The sequence below is a fragment of the Schistocerca piceifrons genome, chromosome 9 (genome assembly GCF_021461385.2).
Source record: "Schistocerca piceifrons isolate TAMUIC-IGC-003096 chromosome 9, iqSchPice1.1, whole genome shotgun sequence".
Classification (NCBI taxonomy): Eukaryota; Metazoa; Arthropoda; class Insecta; order Orthoptera; family Acrididae; genus Schistocerca; species Schistocerca piceifrons.
This window is the reverse complement of record NC_060146.1, coordinates 218,447,135-218,467,535: the sequence shown is the minus strand read 5'-3', so window position 1 is coordinate 218,467,535 and position 20,401 is coordinate 218,447,135. Positions and strand designations below refer to the sequence as shown.

General features: G+C 40.3%; 1 protein-coding gene across 4 annotated transcripts in view; it reads right to left on the bottom strand.

The window, feature by feature from the left end:
- The window catches only part of LOC124717173 (mitochondrial 2-oxodicarboxylate carrier-like), a 105,375-nt gene that overhangs the window by 58,179 nt on the left and 26,795 nt on the right, over positions 1 to 20,401 (bottom strand). For 3 of the 4 annotated variants that reach the window (XM_047243947.1, XM_047243946.1, XM_047243948.1), the window contains exon 2: positions 14,408 to 14,525. In XM_047243947.1, coding sequence (XP_047099903.1) covers positions 14,408 to 14,453 — 46 coding nt within the window. In that variant the 5' untranslated portion in view covers positions 14,454 to 14,525. Of the gene's footprint in view, positions 1 to 5,768; positions 5,937 to 14,407; positions 14,526 to 20,401 lie in introns of those variants that run through there. The other variant, XM_047243949.1, reaches the window with a different exon arrangement.

Genomic DNA, 20,401 nt, shown 5'->3' with positions numbered 1-20,401 from the left:
TACCTCACCTGTCATTCAACAACATCTTTGCCTCTGCACTTCCGCCTCGACTGACATCTCTGCCCAAACTCTTTGTCTTTAAATATGTCGGTGTGTGTGTGTGTGTGTGTGTGTGTGTGTGTGTGTGTGTGAGTGTGCACGCGCGCGAGAGAGAGAGTATACCCGTCCTTTTTTCCCCGTAAGGTAAGTCTTTCCACTCCCGGGATTGGAATGACTCCTTACCCTCTCCCTTAAAACCCACATCCTTTCGTCTTTCCCTCTCCTTCCATCTTTCCTGATGAGGCAACAGTTTGTTGCGAAAGCTTGTATATATATATATATATATATATATATATATATATATATATATATATATATATATATATATATATATATGGTTATAATAGAGGGAAACATTCCACGTAGGAAATATATATCTAAAAACAAAGATGATGTGACTTACCAAATGAAAGTGCTGGCAGGTCGACAGACACACAAACAAACACAAACATACACACAAAATTCAAGCTTTCGCAACAAACTGTTGCCTCATCAGGAAAGAGGGAAGGAGAGGGAAAGACGAAAGGATGTGGGTTTTAAGGGAGAGGGTAAGGAGTCATTCCAATCCCGGGAGCGGAAAGACTTACCTTAGGGTGAAACAAGGACGGGTATACACTCGCACACACACACATATCCATCCACACATATACAGACACAAGCAGACATATGTCTGCTTGTGTCTGTATATGTGTGGATGGATATGTGTGTGTGTGCGAGTGTATACCCGTCCTTGTTTCATATGTCTGCTTGTGTCTGTATATGTGTGGATGGATATGTGTGTGTGTGCGAGTGTATACCCGTCCTTGTTTCACCCTAAGGTAAGTCTTTCCGCTCCCGGGATTGGAATGACTCCTTACCCTCTCCCTTAAAACCCACATCCTTTCGTCTTTCCCTCTCCTTCCCTCTTTCCTGATGAGGCAACAGTTTGTTGCGAAAGCTTGAATTTTGTGTGTGTGTGTGTGTTTGTTTGTGTGTCTGTCGACCTGCCAGCACTTTCATTTGGTAAGTCACATCATCTTTGTTTTTAGATATATATATACACACACACACACACACACACACACACACACACACACACACACACACACACCTGAAAATTGAAATAAGAACATCGTGAATTCATTGTCCCAGGAAGGGGAAACTTTATTGACACATTCCTGGGGTCAGATACATCACATGATCACACTGACAGAACCACAGGCACATAGACACAGGCAACAGAGCATGCACAATGTCGGCACTAGTACAGTGTATATCCACCTTTCGCAGCAATGCAGGCTGCTATTCTCCCATGGAGACGATCGTAGAGATGCTGGATGTAGTCCTGTGGAATGGCTTGCCATGCCATTTCCACCTGGCGCCTCAGTTGGACCAGCGTTCGTGCTGGACGTGCAGACCGCGTGAGACGACGCTTCATCCAGTCCCAAACATGCTCAATGGGGGACAGATCCGGAGATCTTGCTGGCCAGGGTAGTTGTCTTACACCTTCTAGAGCACGTTGGGTGGCACGGGATACATGCGGACGTGCATTGTCCTGTTGGAACAGCAAGTTCCCTTGCCGGTCTAGGAATGGTAGAACGATGGGTTCGATGACGGTTTGGATGTACCGTGCACTATTCAGTGTCCCCTCGACGATCACCAGTGGTGTACGGCCAGTGTAGGAGATTGCTCCCCACACCATGATGCCGGGTGTTGGCCCTGTGTGCCTCGGTCGTATGCAGTCCTGATTGTGGCGCTCACCTGCACGGCGCCAAACACGCATACGACCATCATTGGCACCAAGGCAGAAGCGACTCTCATCGCTGAAGACGACACGTCTCCATTCGTCCCTCCATTCACGCCTGTCGCGACACCACTGGAGGCGGGCTGCACGATGTTGGGGCGTGAGCGGAAGACGGCCTAACGGTGTGCGGGACCGTAGCCCAGCTTCATGGAGACGGTTGCGAATGGTCCTCGCCGATACCCCAGGAGCAACAGTGTCCCTAATTTGCTGGGAAGTGGCGGTGCGGTCCCCTACGGCACTGCGTAGGATCCTACGGTCTTGGCGTTCATCCGTGCGTCGCTGCGGTCCGGTCCCAGGTCGACGGGCACGCGCACCTTCCGCCGACCACTGGCGACAACATCGATGTACTGTGGAGACCTCACGCCCCACGTGTCGAGCAATTCGGCGGTACGTCCACCCGGCCTCCCGCATGCCCACTATACGCCCTCGCTCAAAGTCCGTCAGCTGCACATACGGTTCACGTCCACGCTGTCGCGGCATGCTACCAGTGTTAAAGACTGCGATGGAGCTCCGTATGCCACGGCAAACTGGCTGACACTGACGGTGGCGGTGCACAAATGCTGCGCAGCTAGCGCCATTCGACGGCCAACACCGCGGTTCCTGGTGTGTCCGCTGTGCCGCGCGTGTGATCATTGCTTGTACAGCCCTCTCGCAGTGTCCGGAGCAAGTATGGTGGGTCTGACACACCGGTGTCAATGTGTTCTTTTTTCCATTTCCAGGAGTGTGTGTGTGTGTGTGTATATATATATATATATATATATATACACTACTATTTATGAAGTAGTTAGCAACCATCCCATGAACCTATCCTCCTACGGAGGGCTGTCTTGAAGCTTGAAATATGTCTAATTTTTATTCCAGGAGGCAAGATGAATTTTAAGTTGAATATTCTAGCGAGTTGCCACAATTATCTTCAAATGTTGCAAGTGTAACGAAAGGGAAAAGAACAAAAAAAGGAAAAAGAATGAGCTAACAAATAAAATAAATAAATGTATATTTCAATCTGAATGTAATGTAATTCACATGTCAGCACAATGATATTGAATGTAACGTAAAAATTTACTAAATTTTTCCATTTAATTCTGTATATGTACTATATGACAACAATGTAACTATCTCATGTAATGATTAATTGGGTCATTCCATGTTAAAGAGACTTTGTGACAAAAAAAATTAAAATTACAATATTACAAATATAACCTTAAAAATGCCAAGTTAAAAGTACATTTGTTCTTGCAAAATAATCATGAACATGAAAAAATTAAATTTCTACCTTCACTAAGCGTTTAAAGTGCACTACTCTATGGCACCACAGAGAGGTATGTTTTATGCTATTTCCAGATGAGTATTAGTTGTGTTATCTATGGCTGATTGTTCTATTGTTGCAAAGAATATTGAAGTCAACATTGTTATAGCTCATAATAATTCGTTTTGTTGAAGTAAGCTAATTGCATTTCTTTATTTTGTTAGTTTTATAATATATATGCCGCTTGTAACACCCGTAACAAAAAAGATACAAAAGTTTAATTTGTGATCTAGTAAATTTGTTCTGTACAATACCTTTCTGTAAAAGTGAGGTTATGCACATGTTTTACAATATCATACCATTAAATGGCATTTTGAAATCTTATTTAACACTCTTAGAGCTGTTACGGGTGTTACTAATTTTTGTTTCGGGTGTTACTTAACACATGTGTAACACCCGTAACTTGAATTGGAAGGTTTAATGCCACCTTCATCTTTAGTAGGTCTAGGCCCTACACTTAAATTATAACCAAAGGGTATTATTATGAATCAAAAATGTTTTTTTAACTATGTTTATTAAATATAAAAACAGTTTTGGGCATGAAAACTAAAATTTTTATTCCTCTGCATACATTTCTTTAAGCACTACACCTACATTATAAAAGTTAATTAGAGCATTAACCTGACTCAACTGATGTTCTTTTAACCAGACTCAACTGATGTTCTCCTAAAATGTTAATTAAGCCCAAAATTCTTTAGATTACATATAGTTTATGTTTTCCATTCTAACTTTTCCAAGAACAACAATATTTCTAACCTGTTTTAAATTTTATATAGGCCCAGTAAACTGCTTATTGAGGCAAATTCTAGTCATTCATTTTAAGAGCCTATGTTTAACAATGTACTGTGCTGGGCAGTTCAAAAACAAATATACTCTGTCCAATCTATGTTATTTTGAGAGAGACTTTGGACTGACAGTTGAGTGGAATTTTTTGCCAGTTCACATGGTAAAGGAGCCATGGATGGCATTGGAGGTGCACTGAAGAGGAGCATGTGTACAGCTGTTAGATCTAGGAAAATTATTATTAACAACACAATTGACTGTTATGACTACACTCTGAAGAATTTTTCTAAAATTAAGGTATTATGGGTTGATAACATAACAGTGGAGCATAACAGTCCTATTTTGGATGAAAGGTGGAAAATTTTACAAGGGATTCCTCAAATTCAGGGCTGCCATCATTTTTGGCCTTATAACACAACTGATTCGCTGGTTTAAAAAACAGCAGAGTCATTAATGACAAGGGTGTCAGTATTTATTACTGAGGAGGCCAAAGTTAAAACATTACATGCAAAAAGATGCATAAACTTCCATGAAATGTGCAGTTCTGATGATTCTGATCAGGAGACTGTTTCACTATCTGAATCACAAGACAATATTGGAAGTGCTTGTGAGTTAAGCCTAACTAATAAAATTGAAAAGTCTGATTTAAAATTTGGATTATTTGTCTTGGTTGACATTCCAAGTGACAAAAAGAAGCCAACCCTATCCAAAATTCAATACTGTTACTTGGGAATATGCCAGAGTGAGGTTGATGAAGAGGAGGATGTGAAAATAATGTTTCTGAAGTCAGTAGGAAAAAGTAAAACACATTTTAAACTGGATGAAACTGATGTTTGTTTTGTGAAATTCAGTCAAGTACTATCTAAGGTAACAACACCAGAAATAAAACAACAAGGTAACCGTTTGTATTATGACTTCAATTATGAGTTGGATGTTGCTGAAAAAGATTATTAAAAAGTTTTTAAGCCTATCAATAATAAGAAAACATTTTTGTCATAAATTTGTTAGGCCTACAAAAAGAGGTAAATGTAAGTAACGATATCTTGGCCTAGTTGTGCTTTAAAACTGTAACAAAATTTTTTGTGTAATAAATAGCTGTATCCTTCAAATATGTTTTCTTAAGTACATACTTCTATTCCAAATAAACTACAATACTTCTTTTCTTTTTATGCAATTGTAAGAGGTAGATTTATTCCTTTAAGAATGAAATCTGATGCATCTATGTAACACCCGTAACAGCAAAAAATATATAAATACTGAGTTATGATGTGCAAAAAAATAAAAATTTATATTTCAAAATAAAATTTGGGGCAATACCTCTTAACAGTTGTTTTACAAGAATAAAAGCTTCATCAAGTTTGCAGAAATTAGAGAATTCCCTAACTCATAACAGGGGCCAGGTCTACTTTTGGTAACACCCGTAACACTACTTTTTTGATTAATAACCAGGAGAACAATAAAACAATTCCAGTATCAACATTTATAACATGAAATATAATGTAAGCCTTAAAAGTTTTCAATATTAAATCCAATAAATATTTTTCCTTACATTATTTTTCCTGATTTTAATGTGTGTACATGTAACACCCGTAACTATGGAAATGCCCAATTGTAAATATTTGTATATTTATGTAATTACTATATCAAGAAATGTATTTTTAAGGAGATGTTAATGACTGCAAGGGACTTGTGGATGTAGCACATGATTCATATAAATGGAACTGAAAATGCAAAGAAGAAACCAACGTGATGAAACACTGGTCAAGAAATATTTACGTAGTGTCAATATGCCTTGAAGTGTATGGTGTAGTGGAAGTCGGCAGGTCTTCAGGTTGGTGTAAAAGACAAGCTCATCACCTGTCACAGGCAGTGAGGTGTTTCCTGTGCCCTCACTGACCATTTATACGCCGGTTACACCACCAAAATTCGACTGCTGGAGACCACAATTTCGTGTTTACACATTGAACAAACTTTGGATTTTCTTCGAGTCACACGCAAGAGATCCAGGCAGTACACACACACACACCCAGAATCCGATACTAAGTTTAAAGACATTGGAGCAATATAATAGAAATATTTATTCTTCGAATTAATTCCATTGTAAACACGAATCATGTGAACTGAATTCAAACGCTGTGCTAAGCAACGATAATACGCTGCAATTCAAAGACATTAATGTTACGACTCCTAAAGAAGATACACACCGAAAAGACTGTATACAAAGACTGTATACAAAGACTGATATGCAAAGAGCATTGTGCTCAGAAATATTTTTTGTAATACGTAAATTTCTTATTTTCTCATATATATGTATCTATGTAAATTTTTTATACTGCCACGCTCGCTTGCGGAGCGTGTCAGTAGAGGAGGCATTGTAATGGTACTTTGACTACCGCGCCTCCGCCAATACAAAGATATAATTTACGATCGCGCACGCAGAAGAGCGCTGCGCCAGCGACCGCTTTTTATAAATAATTTTGTTCGTCTCTTTTTACTTTTGCGTAGGTTTTTTGGTTTTTAACAAGTAATTGAGGACTCTCTCTCTCTCTCTCTCTCTCTCTCTCTCTCTCTCTCTCTCTCTCTTTTGTCTTCATACGAAAGACGTGTATTTTTCGGCGCTGTGTTGAATGTGCTTTTGGGTGGAAATTAAAATTATATTACAAAGCGAGGTTGTTTGTAAATTGATAATGACAGTGACAACTTGAAGAAGTTTTCAACAGACGGAGAAAAGCGAAAGATAGGTCGTCCTACAAGAGAAATTAGGACGACAGGCACGAAGACTATATTGTAATTAATACTGCGTATCTAACAAGATTATAAGGTAAATTTCAATTAGTTTCTGAGGCTATTTCCGTACAGTCGCCTTTTGTAGTGTTGCCGACCCGGTCTGCCATGCACGGTCAAATTACAGCACGATCTCAATCAATAATACGAAGTTCGCTTATCCGTAACTGAAACTACCAAAATTCAAAACCCAATCAGATTTTCTATTTTATATTTTTCACGGTATTTTCCAAGACAAAGGTAACACTACAGAAGCTTGCACAGGATAGAGTAGCATGGAGAGCTGCATCAAACCAGTCTCAGGACTGAAGACCACAACAACAACTACACCAATCTCACCGACTGATTACAGTGAAAGATACACAAAAAGAGGCTCAATTTGACAACAGAGAAAGTCATCTTTCATAGTGACAATGCACTCAGACACGAGTATCACAGCCACGGCAAAAATATGTGAACTAAGACACGAATTGTTGCCACAACCACCTTTTTTGCCTGATTTGGCTGCATCAGACCTCCATCTCTTCCTCGAGCTAAAAAATTACCTCAGTGGACAGATATTCTCTTTGAATAAAAAACTCACAGCTGAAGATGATGGATATTTTGCATAGCTAGAGGAATCTAATATATCACACGGAAACACTAAAAATGCAGGTGGCGCTGACCTCCATCGTTGCTGTAGCACGTAAATGGCAACGGAGCTGTAAAGTGGACAAATTACAGCAGTTCGTGCCCGACGCTGTGACAGCACAACCTCAAGATACTTATTTAGGTGAGAACTGCTATAGTTCCTGAGAGAATACTGGGAAGTAAACTGTACAGAATGGACATCTGAAGTCATATAGCATTGCTCACAGCGGCACAGTAAGCTGCATGTCTCCAATGGGCCAAACAACATAGTAACTGAGTGGAGGAGTCTACTGTGGTATGAGAAGTAATGAATTTGCCTCTGCTCAGACAACACGAGGCGAAGTGTCAAGTGGGCTGATAGCCTAGTGACGTGTTCGACCACAGTGTGTGGAGGGTGCAGGACAGGCCAGAGTTTGTTCCCTGATGCTCTCTCGGGTGTGCTTTTCGTTACCACGACTTGGGCTCACTCGTTCAAGCTACGGTGAACATCAACCGTGATGTTTATTTGTGCATTCCTGGTGAATGAGCATTAAACTTTCTTGTACATCTTCATGATGAGACTGTACGCAGTGCACACCTCTGTCTTCCAACATGACAATGGCTGTGTCCTCAGAGCTGCACACATACATTCCTGGTTCAACAAACACCCACTCAGGAACTCTTTCACACCTCGAGTGGCCCTCGAAACACGTGACAGTCAACGTGGTCCCTATCACCCACTAGAGGGCCTTCCAGCTTTCACAGTGGATGGTATGCAGTAGGGCAGGGCTTAACAACTGGCCGGTTTTGAGCGCGAGTACTCGCGTCTGCTCAGGCATGTGCTCGCGAGCAGGTGCAAGGTCGGTCGCCGAGTATGGAAGGTGGGGAGGGAGGGGAAATGCGCGCGCACGTTTGAATAGGGCCGCAGCATGCCTATTGAATTCGCACCTACTGTGTAATATTTGAAGTACTACGATCAGCTCTAACAGTCACTTCGCTGGTTAAGAATCATGTCAAGTCGCCGTTGCGTAACCCCAACCATGCTTTCGCAGTTCAACCGCCATTGGCAGGAATTGTATCTGTTTACAGAAAAAGATGGAGTTGCAAAATGTTTAGTATGTCACAAAACGCTGAATTCTTTTAGGAAATTTAATTTGCAGCGACATTATATGTCGTACCACGCGAAAAACTACGGAAGTGGAAAATGTGATGGACCAGATCGTGCACAGGAAGTTATTAAACTTAAAAGGAAGCTATTCGAAGAAGATCTGGACGACGAAGAAAAATCAACAGGCAGCTCTCAGAGTGAGTTACAAAATTGCTTTGCTTTTAGCAAAATCCCTGCGCCCCTTCACTGATGGCGATTTAATAAAAGAATGTTTGGTAGCTGCAGCGGAAAATTTGTGTCCATCTCAAGTTGAACAGTTTCTGATTGTGCCATTATCTAACATGACCATTATGCGTCGCATACAGGACATGGCAGACGACGTCCAGGGCCAGCTTGCAAATATCTGTAAAGATTTTATGGCGTATTCTCTAGCTCTGGACGAAAGTGTTGATATCACTGGAACAGATAGCTTCTCATATTTATTAGAGGTGTTAATAGAGATCTTCAGGTGAGGGAGGAGCTCCTCGATGTAGTAGCCATGAAGAACACTGCAACTGGAGGCGATATTTTAAGTAGTGTTGAAAATATAGGATTGTCGTGGAATTCTTTAGTTTCAGTGTCTACAGACGGTGCACCAGCGATGACGGGGAAAGAATCGGGTTTCGTTGCGCTATTGAAGGAGAAAATGCAAAAATTGATCGTGCCGAATGAAATAAGGGGCGTTCACTGTGTGATCCACCAGGAAAACTTATGTGCAAAGAGTATCACTCTAAAAGATGTGATGAGTGTTGTTGTTCGTACAACCAATTATATAAGGAAGCATGGGCTACAACACAGACAATTTAAAAGCTTTCTTGAGGATGTAGAAAACCAGTATGGTAGCCTGCCTTATTACAGCGAGGTCCACTGGCTTAGTCGTGGCGAATTATTAAATCAATTTTTTTGCCTATTAGATGAGATAAATATGTTCATGGAAATAAATAACATGTGTGTTCCTGAACTGAAAGAGCCTTCATGGAAATGTGATCTCGCGTTCTTAGCAGATTTAACTAGCCATCTGAATGCTTTGAACATTTCACTACAAGGTAAAGATCTGCTAATTACTCATTTCATAGATCGAATACGAGCTTTTAAAATGAAATTGACAGTTTGGGTGAGTCAGCTGGAAACAGGAAATCTAGCTCATTTTCCTAAATTACCATCCATGCAAGATGTTCACAAAAACTGTGAACGTTATTCACATAGTTTAGTTTAGTTCCAACAACTCACCTAAACAGACAGAGAATATTCTCTATCTTCCAATTTCTTTTCTTTATTTGCAGCTTTTACAGACCATTCGTCACTGCACCCAGCACCCAAATTGCCTTACAAAAGTAACTGTACATATTTTCAGCCCACTATTTTCATTGCAGTAGAGTGAAAGATATTTGTTTGTATGGTTTTCTGAAACCCAAGTTTTACTGAAGAACTGAATTTGATCAACGCTTTCAAGATCTGACACCACTAGACAGTGATTTTGATCTGTTCTCCTCTCCATATTCAGCGAATATTGAAGAGATTCGTCCTGAGCTGCAACTAGAAATTATTGACCTGCAGTGTGACAGTATACAGAGACAAATTTCAGAACAAGAAAAACATTTTGGAATTCTACAGACACTTCCCTCAGCATAGATTTCGTCGTTTGCACAAACTGGCGGTTACAATAATATCAATGTTCGGTTCCACGTATGTTTGTGAACAACTGTTCCCTGCAATGAAATGTAACAAGACGCGCCTGAGAGACGCATTTTCTGATCGAAATTTAAACTGCACGCTGCGCCTACAATGCACAAGAACAATTACTCCGAACATAAACGCAATTGTAAAGGGCAAAAAGTACAAGATAACCGAGAATCCCACACTTCAGTGACACCTTTTATTGTGTAACAGTTCACAAATTAATACGAATGTAGAGGGATACACTAAGCTAATAAAATTATCTGGCACGTGTACATTCTCCTTTATTTGTTTCATTTGTCGCAGTATAATTCGTGAGTGATATCCCTACAGGCGGCCGCGGATTTACATTGACTGGTGGCAGCTGTTGTGTGCCTCACATGACTCTCCCCACTCTCCACTCTGGTCCGGTAGTGGGGGTAGCGTGCTCACACTGCTCCGTGCTCGCTCTTTGCTGCTCACAGCTTGCTCCGCGAGCACGTATGTTGTGAAGCCCTGCAGTAGGGGTTTAAAATAATTTTCATTAGGTATTCATAAAATTCGGGCATGAAATATTTGCTATTTAATTATTGTTATGTTGGTGCATAATTGATAGCAGTTTTGTTTTGCATGTTGGTGTTCTCACTGCTGTGGCTTTATTTATCATTTGCTATTTTTTATTTCTAGTTCACTGTTGCTATCCGAGATTACATCTTGTCACTTTGTCCTTTGGAGATAATGAGCGGAGCTGCAGACACTAGAAAATGGGAGTGCCAAGTGGAGAAATCAGAACATTTCCCATGTATTCCTCTGTTTGCACCGTGTATGGTGATAGCACCACTGGACAGAGCATGGCAAGAAAATGGTTTTCTCGGTTTAAGGAGTATCATTTTAACATTAGTGTCTCTCCAGTATCAGGAAGGCCTTCGGGGTTTCGTGAAGCTCATTTAAACACATTAAGCCACAATGACCCACATCAGTGTAACCAAGAACTGGCAAATGTGATGAACTGTGATCATTCCACCATTGTACGGCATTTGCACGGAATGTGGAAGTTTCAAAAACCGGGTGTAGGGGTACCACACGCTCTGAGCCAAAATCACAAAAATCAAAATGTCCCCATTTGTGTATCTCGGCTTGTTCATCATCAACTTGTTCGAGGAAATAGGCTGAGCATTCCTATTCTGTATTATTACTGGTGATAAGAAATAGTGTCTTTATGTAACATCAGGAAAAGAAAGGAATGGCTGAGCCCAAAAAACAGCAACTCCCGATACAATGACCTGCATGCAACCACAAAAGATCACTATACAGGAGTTGGGTTGCGAAGTCATTCTGCACCCACCTTGTTCACCTGATGTGGCACCCTCAGATTTTCACCTTTTCCATTCTCCATCAAACATTCTTCAAGTAACTTCTTTTCTGGATGAAAATAAATGCTTAACATAACTCAACGAGTTCTTCACCTCAAAACCACACAATTTCCAGTCGCGGAATCAAAACGTTACCCCAGCGTTGTAGATTATTGTAAATAGTGAAGAAGAATATATTATGTGTGTGTTACGTGTTTATTAAAATTATGCAAAAAGGTTAGAAACTTTTGCACCAACCCAACATTATAATCTGTAACTTACTATAGCTCTGTTTTATACATTTCATAAAGTTATTTCCTACTTTATAAGTTGTTAGAAAATTTTACTACCAACAAAGGTATAAAAGTGAGTAGTAGATAAAAAAGGGTTGACTACCCCTGCTCTAAATCCTCAAATCCTAATCTCAAAGGAAATTTCTTGCATTATTTGGAGCAGCAGGTGTATAATGTGTCTGGTGTTACATATAACCCCAGAGGAGTGATGTGTTCCGTAAGCATTCTTATGGAGAAGTGATACTTGGGCATGAAAGCAGTAGAACAAGTTATAGTAGAGAAGAGCACAAATATTGTGCAGATTTTTTATTTCATTTGGGCATGTGGAATCATGCCAAGGGATGACGTGTGTCTTTCAGATGGGGCGGTGACTGCAGCCCCTTCGTGAATGGAAGTACTTGTGCAGATGTGAATACAGAAGCTCCTAGCATCATCGCTCTACCTCAGAGAGGTGTGAAATCCTCACAGAATATAAATATTTTTTAATATAGTTAAGACTGATCAGGCAAATGAAATGTCACTCATATTCATTCATTCTTTGAACAGACTTATATGTCCCAGATGTTAAGATCTGACAAAAGTTACATGTTATCCAGTCAATCAATTTACATTTATAGACAAAACAATGTAAGAAATGCAGTATTAAATTTCCTTACAGTGATAATTACGCACGGAAGAGACAAAGTCCATAATAGCTGCATACAAGGCGACTGTCAAGCAGTGAAAAGATAACAGAAAAACAATATTAAATCTCAGCTAAAGAAATCATTTCCATTGAAAATGAGCACTACATGCTGCAGTCAAAATCCCCATAATTTGGTAACTCTACAGGATCTGACGTTTAGTGAGTATCATCAGCTGGATATGGTACACCTGAAGAAACTTGCGGCCTCCACGCTGATTTGAACCCATTATGAGAGTTAAAGGCAAGGGCCTGATGATTCCTGAAGGTGAGTAACTTTTTGTCTAGTGCGCTTATTTTCAGAGCATAATTATTGTACTCTGTTATTTACTACACTAGCAAAAAAGGAAAAATAAAAAGATAAGTGAAAACTCTAAAGAATAAAATACAGTAACATAGACATAAATGTGAGAATCATTTGGTGCAAATTGATGACAAAAGATGAAAAGATGACTTTGACAAGTGAGGCAATTTCATCAATCAGCTGAAAGGAAAGAGGGAAGACCACACAGAAGATGAACCTTGGACAGCAAGTAACCTAATTCATTACATGCAGATGAAAAGAAGAAGCAGCAGCCGAGAACCTAAGCTGCGGTGATAAATGAGTAAGCTATTTCCCTGTCAGCTACTGAGTGTCACTCTCTTGTTGTTGTCTTACCTTGTAACAATGTTTACACATATATTTTCAGTACACAGCTTGCCTTTAAAACTCCAACACCAGATATAATAGTAAATAATACAGTTGTACTTAATGTGCATATATAGTATGTGATTTTGGACTGTACAGCAGTGCAAAATTCATTACATAGAGCTGTAACCTCTGACAGCAACTACGGCCTTAACCTGGTTGGACAGAGTGACCAATTGAGCCCCATGCCACAGTTCATCAATCATAGTGACTGGTGAGTATCAGTCCCTCGACCAGATGTTTTCACTGTGTGAGAGATCCAGAGAATGTGTTGGCCAGAGCAACAGACAGTAAAGCAAAGGCGACGCCGTATGGTCTCACTTTATCACGTCGAACAATACTGTCACAGAGACCTGGAAGATGAGGCACCATAGGTCCAAAAAACCATCAATACAAATTGGAGGTGACGTCTCGATAAATGTTAACTCGAGCCTGTAGTAAACTTGCGTAGTTGGTTCTTTGCACCAGCAAGATGTGATATCTTTGTGTTACTTTGCTTAGAGAGTATCTTTGTAGAGTCATGGTCGTGAACAGACACAGGAAAGAGGGACTGAGACATGGCTTCATGCCGATGAAGTATAATTTTATCCTGTGAACTAAATGTGGTCAAAACCATGCGTAACGAAGATGTTAACTTTTGCAAATTACCAGTTTCAAGAAGAAATACAAATCCACCACTCATAAAGTTAGTCTTTATTTTAAAACTGGCCCTTTATATCCTGTTTGTTGTACATTATTAATGAGGACCCATGGTTATGCTGAAGTTACAATTATAATCGAACAATTTGTTTGAACATATTAACATCTTTCAGAACCATATAACAAAATGTACTGGATGACAAGCTGAGGTACCAATTTCATCGAATTATCTAGACCGTCATCATCAACTTACATGTCCGACAGAGCAACTGAAGAAATGTTGCTTTAAAACTTAAATTTCATCATTTTCATATCTTTGTATTGTTCAAACTGAGGGGACAGCCAATTACAGTGTCAAAGAAAGTTGCAACAATGGGTGCTTTGCTGACAGTCCATCACAATTTGAGACCTCGTCGCACTGTCTACTTGCATACTCATCTCACTGCAAATCTGAGGAAGCAAAACACTTTGTGATAATTTGACATCTGTTGCGTGTCATCTCCAGAATGTTGAATCTGTAATGGCCAGTAGTGTAGCACAGTGAATTCAAAAACAAGTGTCCTGGTCAGAACTGTGACCACACTCTTGGTACGGTGCCGACTCATCGCCTCTGCACAGAAATTGAAGAGCCCGTATGAAAACTTACCTGTAATGCCACCTGCGGCTATCATCATAGCAGTGTTGTCCGACATCTTCAGCTATGGACGTCCCTTTCACTGCGACACACTGAAATGAGCCTCTCTTCAACTGGTCACATGCAATATCTGTCAACAATACAGACGTTACTGGTAGTTATCCTAATGAGCAATGAGCCGTGACCACAGTAAATACTATTATTACTTTGTGTGCAAATTCTTGACTCATTTTGCACAAGCATTGGGAAAACATAGCTTCTCCAGTTTCACACTGTCGAAAATATACCACCCTCATCTCGGGTAGTGTCACAACAAGAAATAATGAACAGCAAGCTGTTAGCTCCAGTAGCAGTGCACCTAAATTAAAACAATGTTTATTCATCAAAACTGAACAGGGAGAATGTTATGTAAAGTAGATGATTGCACATTTTGCAGAGTGGTGTTCAAGGACTTTGGTACACTTACATTTGCTTTCCATTACTTTGTAATGGCATTTGTTGGTAACAATAAAAATCAGTTCAGATTTACTGTGACCCTTAGGGTGTGATCACAGTGTTAAGCTTTTTCCTATGATATATGTACAACATGTAGGATGCAGCAGCAGCAGCAGCAGCAGTAGTAGTAGCAGTAGTTGCAGTAGCAGTAGTAGTTAGTGTTGTTACATGGATGAAGGTCAAAGCGTATTCACTTGTTCATTCAGTTACTTCGGGAAGAAAAACCTTCTGCAAAGTGGAACAAGTCATGGTATACATTTACAAAATACAAGGAAATTTTAGAAAGTTAATCTGTGTGCTTCTAGCAGTGAGCTGTCATTTTAGTGTTTATGGCAGCAAAAGTTAATCAAGTTAATAGAAATAAAGTGATTACTTTGGAAAAAGCTGTTGTTTCCTCAGTGATACTAAGTAGCTGCACCTTAATATTTACATGATCATGAGAAAATAGTTAGCTACATCTGTAAAAACTGAGTCCAATCATAGCACGTTAGTACCTGTCACACAGCTAACAGGATAACTGAATTCTCAGGTCTATATAATGGCAGAGTTCCAATGCCTTCCCACCATAATACATAACTCTACCAAGAACCCTTGACAAGAAGGTAAAGTCTATGTATAAATTATTTTTGTGTCTTGTACTGTTTGTGTGTAGCTTGCAGCTCTGCTTAAACTGAGGTTACTGTCAGTAACAAAACTCGCGATGGAGTAAATGTGTTGAAAAATGAATGTAAGAATTCTGACATTCTTAAACAAGATTCTGTGAGATGTACAGTTATCTCCTCTACACAGTATTCTGTATGCTCTCCTCTGATGAACAAACATTTTATTTACTGTAGGTTCATTGCCCCAGAAGATAATTGCATATGACAACAGGAGTAAAAATATCCAAAGTAATGCATCACTGGTCTTCAGATGAGAGATGTTTCTATGGGCATAACAGAGTCAACTGACTTTCTTGCTTTGTTTATTCATGTTTTGAACCCACTTGCCCTTGTTAACCATCTAGAGCCCAAAAATTTTTATACAGGGTGGTCCATTGATAGTAACTGTGCCAAATATCTCACAAAATAAGCATCAAATGGAAAAACTACAAAGAATTAAACTCGTCCAGCTTGAAGGGAGAAACCAGATGGCGCTGTGGTTGGCCTGCTAGATGGCACTGCCATAGGTCAAACAGATATCAACTGCCTTTTTTTTAAATAGACACTCCCATTTTTTATTACATATTCGTGTAGTATGTATGGAAATATGAATGATTTAGTTTGACCACTTTTTTCGCTTTGTGATAGATGGCACTGTAATAGTCGCAAACGTGTAAGTACGTGGTATCACGCAACATTCCACCAATGCGGAGGATATTTGCTTTGTGATACATTACCCATGTTAAAACGGACCATTTACCAATTGCGGAAAAGGTCGATATCGTGTTGATGTATGGATATCGTGATCAAAATGCCCAACAGGCGTGTGCTATGTATGCTGCTCGGTATCCCACATGACATCATCCAAGTGTCCGGACCACTCGCCAGATGTTGTTGTTGTGGTCTTCAGTCCTGAGACTGGTTTGATGCAGCTCTCCATGCTACTCTATCCTGTGCAAGCCTCTTCATCTCCCAGTACCTACTGCAGCCTAGATCCTTCTGAATCTGCTTAGTGTATTCATCTCTTGGTCTCCCTCTACAATTTTTACCCTCCACGCTGCCACGCTGCCCTCCAGAACTAAATTGGTGATCCCTTGATGCCTCAGAACACGTCCTACCAACCGATCCCTTCTTCTAGTCAAGTTGTGCCACAAACTCCTCTTTTCCCCAATTCTTTTCAATACCTCCTCATTAGTTATGTGATCTACCTATCTAATCTTAAGCATTCTTCTGTAGCACCACATTTCGAAAGCTTCTATTCTCTTCTTGTCTAAACTATTTATTGTCCATGTTTCACTTCCATACATGGCTACACTCCATACAAATACTTTCAGAAACGACTTCCTGACAATTAAATCTATACTCGATGTTAACAAATTCCTCTTCTTCAGAAATGCTTTCCTTGCCATTGCCAGTCTACATTTTATGTCCTCTCTACTTCGACCATCATCAGTTATTATGCTCCCGAAATAGCGAAACTCCTTTGCTACTCTAAGTGTCTCATTTCCTAATCTAATTCCCGCAGCATCACCCGACTTAATTAGACTACATTCCATTATCCTCGTTTTGATTTTGTTGATGTTCATCTTATACCCTCCTTTCAAGACACTGTCCATTCCGTTCAACTGCTCTTCCAAGTCCTTTGCTCTGTCTGACAGAATTACAACATCATCGGCGAACCTCAAAGTTTGTATTTCTTCTCCATGGATTTTAATACCTACTCCGAACTTTTCTTTAGTTTCCTTTACTGCTTACTCAATATACAGATTGAATAACATCGGGGAGAGGCTACAACCCTGTCTCACTCCCTTCCCAACCGCTGCTTCCTTTTCATGCCCCTCGACTCTTAGAACTGCCATCTGGTTTCTGTACAAATTGTAAACAGCCTTTCACTCCCTGTATTTTACCCCTGCCACCTTTAGAATTTGAAAGAGAGTATTCCAGTCAACACTGTCAAAAGCTTTCTCTAAGTCTACAAATGCTAGAAATGAAGGTTTGCCTTTCCTTAATCTTTCTTCTAAGATAAGTCATAGGGTCAGTATTGCCTCACGTGTTCCAACATTTCTACGGAATCCAAACTGATCTTCCCCGAGGTTGGCTTCTGTTAGTATTTTGCAGCTGTGACTTATTAGACTGATTGTTCGGTAATTTTCACATCTGTCAACACCTGCTTTCTTTGGGATTGGAATTATTATATTCTTCTTGAAGTCTGAGGGAATTTCGCCTGCCTCATACATCTTGCTCACCAGATGGTAGAGTTTTGTCAGGACTGGCTCTCCCAAGGTTGTCAGTAGTTCTAATGGAATGTTGTATACTCCCGTGGCCTTGTTTCGACTCAGGTCTTTCAGTGCTCTGTCAAACTCTTCACGCATTATCGTATCTCCCATTTCATCTTCATCTACCTCCTCTTCCATTTCCAAAATATTGTCCTCGAATACATTGCCCTTGTATAGACCCTCTATATACTCCTTCCCTCTTTCTGCTTTCCGTTCTTTGCTTAGAACTGGGTTTCCATCTGAGCTCTTGATATTCATACAAGTGGTTCTCTTTTCTCCAAAGGTCTCTTTAATTTTCCTGTAGGCAGTATCTATCTTGCCCCTAGTGAGATAAGCCTCTACATCCTTGCATTTGTCCTCTAGCCATACCTGTTTAGCCATTTTGCACTTCCTGTCGATCTCATTTTTGAGACGTTTGTATGACTGAAGATGGCCGACTGAATATTCGAGCATCAACTTTTCCTTTATACAGGGTGTTAGAAAAAGGTACGGCCAAACTTTCAGGAAACATTCCTCACACACAAAGAAAGAAAACATGTTATGTGGACATGTGTCCGGAAACACTTACTTTCCTTGTTAGAGCTCATTTTATTACTTCTCTTCAAATCACATTAATCATGGAATGGAAACACACAGCAACAGAACGTACCAGCATGACTTCAAACACTTTGTTACAGGAAATGTTCAAAATGTCCTCCATTAGTGAGGATACATGCATCCACCCTCCGTCGCATGGAATCCCTGATGCGCTGATGCAGCCATGGAGAATGGCATATTGTATCACACCCGTCCACAATACGAGAATGAAGAGTCTCTACATTTGGTACCGGGGTTGCGTAGACAAGAGCTTTCAAATGCCCCCATAAATGAAAGTCAAGAGGGTTGAGGTCAGGAGAGCGTGGAGGCCTTGGAATTGGTCCGCCTCTACCAATCCATCGGTGACCGAATCTGTTGTTGATAAGCGTATGAACACTTCGACTGAAATCTGCAGGAGCTCCATCGTGCATGAACCACACGTTGTGTCGTACTCGTAAAGGCACATGTTCTAGCAGCACAGGTAGATTATCCCGTATGAAATCATGATAACGTGCTCCATTGAGCGTAGGTGGAAGAACATGGGGCCCAATCGAGACATCACCAACAATGCCTGCCCAAACGTTCACAGAAAATCTGTGTTGATGACGTGATTGCACAATTGCGTGCGGATTCTCGTCATCTCACACATGTTGATTGTGAAAATTTACAATTTGATCACGTTGGAATGAAGCCTCATCCGTAAAGAGAACATTTGCACTGAAATGAGGATTGACACATTGTTGGATGAACCATTCGCAGAAGTGTACCTGTGGAGGCCAATCAGCTGTTGATAGTGCCTGCACATGCTGTACATGGTACAGAAACAACTGGTTCTCCCGTAGCACTCTCCATACAGTGACGTGGTCAACGTTACCTTGTACAGCAGCAACTTCTCTGACGCTGTCATTAGGGTTATCGTCAACTGCACGAAGAATTGCCTCATCCATTGCAGGTGTCCTCATCATTCTAGGTCTTCCCCAGTCGCGAGTCATAGGCTGGAATGTTCCGTGTTCCCTAAGACGCCGATCAATTGCTTCGAACATCTTCCTGTCGGGAAGGAGCTCTTTGCGGTGTGGGGGAGTAGCCATGTATGTGAAAAACGGTATCCCATTTGAGTCAATTGACGTTTCAAAGTACTGCACTGAAAAGGTGTTTTATTGTTGTGCAGGTGTGGTTAATTTAGTGGAGCTAAACTTCTTACTGTTGTTATTTATAGATCCCCAGACTCCGATTTCACAACATTTTTACTAAAGCTAGAGGAGGTTCCTGGTTCACTTTATAGGAAATACAAAAAGTTAGTTATATGTGGTGACTTCAATATTAATTGTATAAGTGATTGTGCTAGGAAAAGGATGCTGGTAGACCTCCTTAATTCATATAATCTTATGCAAACTGTATTCTTTCCAACGAGAGTGCAAGGGAACAGTAGAACAACCATAGACAATATTTTTGTTCATTCCTCATTACTAGAAGGGCATTCTGTTAGCAAAAAGGTGAATGGCCTTTCAGATCATGATGCACAAATTTTAACTCTAAAATATTTTTGTGCTGCAACACATGTTAAATATAGTTATCAACTTTTTAGGAAAGCTGATCCAGTTGCTGTAGAGACCTTTGTAAACCTTATCAAGGAACAAGAGTGGCAAGATGTTTATAGTGCTGATACAGTAGATGATAAATATAATGCTTTCCTCAAGACTTTTCTCGTGCTCTTTGAAAGTTGCTTTCCATTAGAACATTCAAAACAGGGTACTAGCACAAACAGGCAGCCTGGGTGGCTGACTAAAGGGATAAGAATATCTTATAGAGCAAAGTGGCAATTATATCAAAACGTTAGAAACAGTCAATCTAAATGCAGCAGCCCATTAGAGACAGTATTGTAAGGTGCGTAAAAAAATTATTAGGAAGGCAAAAAGTATGTGGTATGCAGATAGAATAGCTAAGTCTCAGGATAAAATTAAAACCATATGGTCAGTCGTAAAGGAAGTGGCTGGTCTGCAGAGACAGGTCGAGGATAT